Source organism: Neodiprion pinetum, chromosome 7 (assembly GCF_021155775.2).
Source record: "Neodiprion pinetum isolate iyNeoPine1 chromosome 7, iyNeoPine1.2, whole genome shotgun sequence".
Classification (NCBI taxonomy): Eukaryota; Metazoa; Arthropoda; class Insecta; order Hymenoptera; family Diprionidae; genus Neodiprion; species Neodiprion pinetum.
This window is the reverse complement of record NC_060238.1, coordinates 8,362,432-8,371,833: the sequence shown is the minus strand read 5'-3', so window position 1 is coordinate 8,371,833 and position 9,402 is coordinate 8,362,432. Positions and strand designations below refer to the sequence as shown.

Genomic DNA, 9,402 nt, shown 5'->3' with positions numbered 1-9,402 from the left:
GACGTGGTTAACTTTTGCTAGATCCATCGCGTTTCGAGGTTATTTCACGAGTGAGAACAGTTCACAATGAGAATACGATGAGAACAGAGTGACGATCACGATAGACGTCTTTTTATAGGGCAGCTGTACGGATGCGCGCGCACCTTTTGGCATTCCAAGAGCGATAGTAACCCGACACCGCAGGCTCTGTACCGCGACTATCGGTCGACCTTGGATATCAAACCGAATAAGTGAAACACGATTCTCGGAACCATTAATTTTGGAATGTCACGTGGTTGATAACGTGGGAAAGGAATGTGAGGTGGTTCATGTTACACATCAATAAATTCTCGGAACCATTAATTTTGGAATGTCACGTGGTTGATAAGGTGGTTAGACAAAACAATGCGATCGACAAGTTTCGACGGTGAGCGGTATGCGGTCAAAGGATTTCGGTGCGACGTTGGGACAAACAATTCTCGGAACCATTAATTTTGGAATGTCACGTGGTTGATAAGGTGGGAAAGGAATGTGAGGTGGTTGACGTTACACGTCAGCAGTCCTACCGTGGGAAAGGAATTCGGAGTGGTTCATGTTACACATCAGCAGTCCTATCGTGGGACAGGCGAGCACTACAGACCTTCGGTCGGTAAGATTGTTGGTAAAACAGCACGATTTTGACCCTCGATCGATACAACTGTCGGTAAGATTGTAGGTAAAACAGCACGATTTTGACCCTCGATCGATACAACTGTCGGTAATTGACCTTCGGTACGGCAGACTGTGACGTCATCGCGGAAAAGGGTTTGAGTCTGGGCTGCGCGGAGCGGAAAAGGGTTTGAGTCTGGGGAGAATGTATAGGCGGACTGGTCGGCTCGGTCGGTAAGTGTCGGTAACCGGAATCTGCGTGTAGAACCCCCCTTGCTGTACTACTACGATCGATTTTACCTACTCATTCAAAATTCTCTAAGCTTATCTCGAACGGTATTAGTTTTAAAATGTCTAAGTCGCGTACTGTTTACCAACATAATGTACACAAATTTCAAAGGCCGTTACTTAATCTCGAGATCAGTGACGCTCACGTGACCATCATCAAATATCAAAATATTTTGTTGTCGCTTGAGAACGATATTTCAATTGAATTACCTGTTGAAGTGTCAAAAAAATTCTTCGACACACAACACCTGAAATTGGAACCGGCTTTCAATGCTTACAAGGCGGCTAACATCAACAAGTTAGCTAATCTGATTAATAACAAAAAACGTCCCACTTCTAATCCAATTGACTCGACCTTTGAAAATTGGATCGTGAACCTTAGCAATACGGAAATTCCTGTCAATGTTACTGACGTGCTAAAAATGGGACCCAAATATGGCATTCCTTTCAAGCCTCACTGCATCCCAACCAACAAACTTATCTCTGATTTCGAATCAAAGATTTCCTTCATTCCTTCTGATTGCCGTAATACGGCCCGCCAAGATTTTACCAACACCATAAAAAAGTTCATCAACACCCCTTCTCCCCTTCACGCTGACAAGAATATCCTTTACAAAATTAAAGAAACTAAGATCTTTCAAAATAACAACCAGGACTTACTTTTCTTGAAGGCAGACAAGGGAAACACGACTGTTGTGATGAACAAACAAATGTACGAGGATAAAATGTTGCAACAACTCTCCAACAACAACTCTTACAAAGTTGTTAGATACGATCTTACCTGTACCTTGCAACAAGAAGTCAAAAAACTAACAACGGATTGGTCTAAAAGCAAACTCATCTCTGATCAACTTAGACGTCAAATCGCAAAAACTGATTGCCTACCACCTAGAGCCTACGGGCTACCGAAAATTCACAAACCGGATACACCGGTAAGAATTATAGTTTCGTTCACTGATAGTCCGACTATCAATCTGGCTCGTTTCCTCAGTTAATGTATAGGTAACAACATCGTACCTCCCTTGTCACGTGTAAGAGATAGTTTTGCTCTGGTTAATGCTATTAGGGACTTTCGTCTCCCACCTGATCATATTCTAGTTTCGCTGGATGTTGTGTCATTGTTTACAAATGTTCCACAAGATCTTGCAATCAACGCTGTTAAACAGCGTTGGCATCAGTTGGTGGACAAAATTCCGGTCCCACTTAACGAACTTTTAAAAGCATTGCACATATGTTTTAAGGCTGCCATATTCAAATTTAATCAGAACATATATGCTCAAACTTATGGTTTACCGATGGGCTCACCGCTCTCTCCAATTTTGTCGGATTTGGTTCTGGATGATCTTGAACAATATTGTCTCAACAAACTGGACTTCAAGCCTTCATTCTATTTCAGATATGTAGATGACATAGTTACAGCTGTCCCTTCGGATAAAGTTGCAGAAATGCTATCTGTCTTCAACAGTTTCCATCCGAGACTACAATTTACCTCTGAATTAGAGTCTAATCACCGAATTAGCTTTTTAGATGTCTTGATCATCAATGATAACCAGTTCATCAAAACTGATTGGTTTCATAAGGCTACTTGGTCACAAAGGTATTTAAATTACCATTCTCACCATCCCAGATCTTACAAAATTGGAACGATTAATTGCTTAGTTGACAGAGCGATCCGACTCTCAAGTATGGAATTTCACAAAAAAAATTTGTCCTTGATTCAGCAGGTACTAAGTAAAAACGACTATCCACCTCGCCTGCTCAACAAACATATACAGTTCAAATACGATTCCATCTTGTCATCGACCAGCCCTAACAATAATATCGATGCAACCACTGCACAAACCAATCAAAAAAACTATATTTCCATCCCATACGTCGCGGGGTTGTTTGAGTCACTCAACAGAACATTCTCTAAGTACAAAATTCAATTTGTGGGTAAATGTGCACATGATCTATCCTCGATGTTTGATTCGGGTAAGGACCCCTTACCCCCGGGTATGCGCTCTGGTGTAGTTTACAAAATACCTTGCAGCCAATGCAACATGTCCTACATAGGCCAAACTAGTAGGCAACTACACACGAGGATAACCGAGCATAAACGCAATATCCATGAACACGAGGATAATTATACTGCACTGACGAGACATGCCATCGATTTCGACCACTCCTTTAACTATTCTCAAGCCAGCATTATTGACGTTGAACCGTTGTATTACAATAGGCTACTGTTAGAAATGTGCAATATTGTTGCACATCCCAATTCTGTCAACCGAAAACAAGACATAGAACATCTGAGTAATATTTACACCTCTGTGATACGACCAATGTAATTATCCATTACCGACTGAGCTTGCTCTCGATTTTACCTCCTTAACAAAATTTTGGTTTCCTTTTAACCCGTTGACTCTGCGTTTGCTCTGATAACTATCGATATCGACCTCCCCCTACTACACACTGGACGTTCCACTTGTGCAAATGTGCTCTGGATTCAACCTATAACGGCTGTGTGTTTTATTTTATTTTATCAAAATTAACAACAAATATGAATTCTTGGGAACTACGTGTCGCGAACGCAGTGTGTTTCGGTTTTTGTTTTTTATTGTTTTGTTATTGTTTCTATTTATTCATTAATTACCAACACGCATTCGACGTAATTGGAAGTGTCATCCCATACTAGGTAATTCCTCTCTTTTATACTTGCTTAAACATCCTTGCATATTATCTATACCACTATGTTAATTTTGTTAAAACCTAGTTGTACATTATTTTATTTTTGTTCGTGACAGATGTTTAAATAAATTGTTCTGAGGAGGGCCCCCGTCAGGGCCGAAACGTAAACACTATAAAAAAGTGTTTTGAGTTGTGACCTTCATATCCAAGAATAACATTAATCAACAAATCATCAAGGTCAAGATAAATCGTCTTCATACATATTAAAACTGTGCGAAATACTTTAACTCACCTGTACCACCGCTTGCACAATGGCGTTTCGCAACTCTTTATTTGACACCAGTAAATTATCTTCCTACTTATATAAGTTTAAGTCGTATATCAATCCGATTTTATTCCCTAGTGAGTTATTGCAGCGTACAGCATTATCAACTGCCAATGTTGTATGGCTTGACCGGTGGAAGGATTGCGTTTATCATGAATGATTGGTTATACGATACATTATTGTTGTAGTTGGAGACTTGCAAAAAGTAGTGAAATCGGAATCAAAAACATCTGAAATGTAAAAAAATCCGCCAAGTACCATAATTACATTGTAACGGAAAACTTATCGTCAATCTTTGCCGTGAAATCAGGAAAAATGCCAAGCACGACCTCCCCGCATGTACGCGTCGTGAAGTCGGACCTCGCTTTTCGTGTAGTGATGTCGAAATATCATTCCAAGAGCTACGTACTTGGCGGGCACATTTTTTCTATTCTTCCGATGCTCTCCTTACGCCTTTGTGGCTTCAACGAAATTGTATAAGCGATGATAATACTGTTTGCTCTGAATCGAATAATTGTAATAACGATTAAAATTATATTCATAGTGATAATGCAATGTTTTCTGTCTTATTATGACTGCTCATGCGAACACCTTAAATCGATTTTAAGGGCTTATTCGTGTGGTGAAAATTAAATATTGATGTAACACAATCTAGCATAACTTTAGTTTAGTCAGAGAAATTAAAAATTCTTTGTAGCTTTTTAGTGTAACCCGTATCGGGCAAATTCGAGAACTGACTGGATATTATTGTGTAATATTTCTTATGCTCATACACAGCAAGTACATCTTTTAATATTGCCACTCTGGAGATAATAAGTTCTAATTCTTAATCTCCAGTGTCACTAAATACTACGGGCCAAATATAAATTGACTCTCCTATTGTTTTCTCAAAGTTTCGTGCTACTATCAAGAATAATACGTCACTGTCTATAAACAAACCTATGTTTCTCGCTTTAAAATTTGCGCCTAGTATCAATGAATAATATCTACCTGTTACTTGAAGAGCACACGCAGCGATTTTCCCTATCCCGATACACAACAAGCAGTTCAAAACAGCCGTTGACCGGAAGTATAAATAACAAGTCACACTATCAGTAGTTCGTCTTATATCCGACGAAATACGCAAAAATATTTTTTTAAAGAAAAGATTCTCAATTTAAAGACAAGCTTTTCTTAATTCAGCCCATTGTCAAATCCTTATGATGACATAGCAATTTCCCGGCAGTTCGTGAATTTACCCGTTACAGGCTGCACTAAGACGGTGACGAAGAATTTTTATTTTCTCTCACTAGGGGCTTCGCCCCTGCGCGCTTCGCGCGCCAACCCCATCTCGGCGCTACGCGCCTCGGGCACTCGGCGCTGCGCGCCTCGCTATTTCCTTACACATTGTCTAGTAGACAGGCGAATTCCTTCATGTTGATTTGATGACAGGTCTGCACTTGCTGTCCACTTCAATTCCTTCTGTGCTTACTTTTCTTTTTTTCATCAATCTAAGCTTCCATTCGTTGGTTGAAAATTGGTGTTCCTTCTCTATTGATATCGATATATCTCCTTGACTTGCTGAATTATTTTTGCTAACGCTCTGCCCGTTATTCTCCAAAATCACCTTCTTTATATTATTTTTTTCTCTATATTTGCGTTGCTGTTCATTCCGCAAAACACCTCTTTCTCTTGTGGTCAACATCGATCCTGGTCGTCCTCTTACCTGGTTATACGAATATTTGATGGATATTATTCTATGGCTTATTTGGTTCTTCGCACTTACAATTTTATTTTCCTCTTTCTTTTGTGATACTTCCGAACATCCACCATCTTCATCGCCTTGTCTGCTGCTTGAAACTCCTCCTTTCTCCATTGTCATCGCAAATCCTGGCTGTCCTTTTGACTGTTTGGTGATATATTTAGATTTACTATTATTTGATTGTTACTTTTCATACTTATTACTCACTATCTGAATTTTATTTTGGTTCTGCAAGACATCAAAGTGTCCACTGTCTCCGTCGCCGGTGAAGAGTAGCGAGAATTGTGTTTCATTTTGTGATCCGATCCGGTGTGGATGAATTTGTTCTTCGCGATACACGATTAAACATATCTTAAAAATGTCCGCAGCTGCAGCTAATTCTGCTTCTCCCCTGTATATTCCATTTTTATTCATATGTGATTTGTAATCACCAGGTGACCTAATCACAGCACCGTTTGACTCATTACCTGTAATAAAACTCGCAAATGTAGACCAATTATCCACTATATTTGAAAAGATACTCAGTCTCACCTCTGCGTGTCGATCTTCAGTGCCGTATACACAATACGCCAACGCGCGAAAAAGACAATTCCCGTCGGGAATCATCTTGATAATTTTCGTTTGCATGTTCATTTTTTGCGCGTCAGAAACAGATACCTATAAAGATATTTGTCAAAGACTGTCATAAACAGCCGATGACAGCTGTCAAAGGGTTTGCTAGATGCTTTTTGTTTTGTTTTCGGCATCTCACCCCACCGCCAACTTCATGCGTATACTATTGTTATTATAATCTTTTTTTTACCATTGTTATTATAATCTTTTTCTACGTTCATTTGTGTTGAGAAATGTGTTAGTGTGCATGGACGGCTATTTGTATTTTGAGTGTTTGCACTAGTAAAAATCCCATGCCCTCTGACCGCTCGGAGCGTGCTGCCGACCGGTGTCGCCAGATCGCAACAAACCTTTTTCCGGTATACAACTGTCGAAACATGCGATGAGCTGCAGACATCTGCAACTGCAGTTCCTAGTTCAGTCAGTTCAGTTTCAGCACTCAGCAAAGTAACAGCTCACCCCTGAGTAGCTCCGCGTTTCTATTTTCATACTCTGTACTCAAACTATTACTTTGTACCACTTTTTGTATATCAATAAATACTTTTCTGCTAAAGGATTGAGTTCATTTCTTATGCTAAGAGATTAAACTCAATAGGTTATGGGCCCAGCACGCTTCCACTGCGCCTAAGTATTTATTGACAAGCCACGCTGGCTAGTGAAACAAAGAATTGAAGTTTTGAGTGCGCGTAGTTTCCGTTCAGAGTTCAAGTGTTTATCTACATTCAATCACGATGACTGATACAGATAGATTGGACATCACAAAACTGGAAGGCCCGAACAACTATACGCAATGGAAGTTCGAAGTGAAAATTGCCTTGAAAGGCAAAGGCCTGTTCGGCTATGTGGACGGAGAAGAAGCCAAACCAGGAACAGATAAAGCCGCTGAACCCAAGGCTTACAATAGATTATCGTCTCAAGCTGAGACAATAATCTTATGCTCAATTGCTCGAAATCTACGCAGCAATCTAATAAACTGTGACTCTCCAAAAGAGATGTGGGATACAAGTGCTGACGCAAAACAAGCTGCTTGGAAGCAGTTTTACGCTTTCCACATCAAAGAAGGTGAGAGTATAGTTGTGCAATTAGAACGCTTTGAGAGTATTTTGAAGAAACTAGAGGAAGTGGACACGAAACCTTCCGACGAGGCGGCTGTTTCAAAATTGCTCACCAGCTTGCCAGAAAAGTTTGAACTTTTCACGATAGCCTGAGAATGCACTCCCAAGGCTGATAGAACGAAAAAGACGCTGCTAGCTAGATTAATCAAAGAAGATAATCGCCTTGCGGAAAAAGGAGCGACAACGCTTGCGCTTCACGTGCAGAGAGCACCATTGAATGATGCGAAACCCGACGCAAAAAGTGACTCTAAGAAAAAGAAATACACGAAAAAAGAAATCGAAGAGTTAAAGAAGACAACGCGTTGCGGGGCGTGCAAGGAAAAAGGTCATTGGGCGCGCGAGTGCCCTCAGAAAAAGTCGGAGAAAAAGGATCCAAGTGATAAAGTAGTGAAAGCAAAGAACGCTTTTATGTGTGACACTGTCGCTTCGTATAAGTGTACTAGTGACAGTGGGAGTGACTATTTTATCGCGGACACGGGTGCCGGTAGGCATATGACTTATCGAAAAGAATACTTTTCCGAATTTCGCCCGAACCCACCAGGTACTACGGTGAAAGTAGCTGACGATCGCTGTATTGATGCTCCCGGAATCGGAACAATCACAATCCAAGAAGAGGTAAATGGAGTGGTGTACGAGCGCGAAATGCAAGACGTGCTTTATGTGCCAGAGCTGGGCTGCAATTTATTTTCTGTTGGTACAATAAATAAAAAAGGCCTCAAGTTTTCCTCCGATGCAAATGGTTGTGAAGTCCGGGAGAAACAAGATAAAATAATTGCACGCGGAGTCCTACAGGGTAATCTCTTCCGCATGCTGCTGAAGGTAAAAGTGCCCACTGCATGTCACGCTGTACAAGCAGATGGTCAAAGCAAGCTGAGCCTCTGGCATGCTCGGATGGGACACATGAATGTTCAAGCAATAAAACGCACGTGCGAAAGGCTTGACATCGAGGGACTCTCGCAAGAAAATTTTGAGTTTTGTGAAGGATGCGTTTTAGGCAAGCAGACTAGAAAATCGCATCCAAGCAGTACATCTGGAAGCAATTACGGCCCAGGAGAAAGGATACACAGCGATGTTTGCGGGCCCGTAAATTTAGCATCGCCAAATGGAACACGATAGTTCCTAATTTTCAAAGATGAAAATACCAGCTATAGGAAAGTTTATTTCTTGCGCCAAAAATCCGAGGTTTATGGCTAGTTCAGAGAATTCGAGGCGTTCGTGTCAACACCGCTGGGAACGAAAATAAAAGTGCTACGATCAGATAACGGTACCGAGTATACCTGTGACAAGATGCAGAGCTTCTTGAAGGAAAAAGGTATCATAAACGAATTTTCGTCTCCCTATATACACGAACAAAACGGACGCGCCGAGCGCGAAATCCGTAAACTAGTTGAAAGTGCACGTTCGATGCTGCATGCAAAACACGTGGACTCCAAGTTATGGCCAGAAGCAGTAAACACCGCTTGTTATCTGCTCAATAGAATCATTTTAAAGCCAGGAGAAATGCTGACTCCGTTCGAAAAATGGTTCAAGCGCGCACCCGCAATAAAACACTTAAGGGTATTCGGCTCTACTGCTTACCTGAAGGTGCCCAATGAAAAACGCCATGAATTTGACCATAAAAGCAAGCCGGTCATTCTTATTGGTTATGATGGTGAGTCTACTAACTACCGCCTGTGGGACAATACATCGCAGAAAGTGTCCATTAGCAGCGATGTAATTTTCCATGAAAATGAAATGCCAAGAGCCGGGGACAATGCTGAGCCAGGCACGTTCGTGATCGATTTTGGTTTGGAAGACGAAGAAGAGCAAGTCGTTCACGCTGAACAGCAAGCTCAAAATGGAAATCAAATCGAAGCAGCCGATTTGCCAAACCTCGACGAGCCAGAGATTGAGCAAGCAGCCCCTGAAGAAGGGGCTCATGGAGGCCGACTGTTGCGCGACAGACGCAGAAACAACGCGCCAGACCGATATGGCGTGCCCATCGCTCATGTTGCTGAGGTAGTGTCCATTGCCTATCTCGCTGA

At 41.3% G+C, this 9,402-nt stretch overlaps 1 protein-coding gene across 1 annotated transcript; it reads left to right on the top strand.

The window, feature by feature from the left end:
* The first annotated feature begins 977 nt into the window (after positions 1 to 977).
* Positions 978 to 3,245, top strand: LOC124223300 (uncharacterized). Its single transcript, XM_046635122.1, has 2 exons — positions 978 to 1,847; positions 2,157 to 3,245. The coding sequence occupies exons 1-2, from the start codon at positions 978 to 980 to the stop codon at positions 3,243 to 3,245; spliced, it is 1,959 nt and encodes a 652-aa protein (XP_046491078.1).
* The last annotated feature ends 6,157 nt before the right edge of the window (positions 3,246 to 9,402 follow it).

What these genes read in the sequence shown, in the direction of transcription:
- LOC124223300 (XM_046635122.1), top strand. Translation starts at nt 978, where the DNA reads ATGTCTAAGTCGCGTACTGTTTACCAACATAATGTACACAAATTTCAA. An exon ending in TTCACAAACCGGATACACCG is followed by an intron (nt 1,848 to 2,156) that starts GTAAGAATTATA and finishes ATATGTTTTAAG; the next exon opens with GCTGCCATATTCAAATTTAA.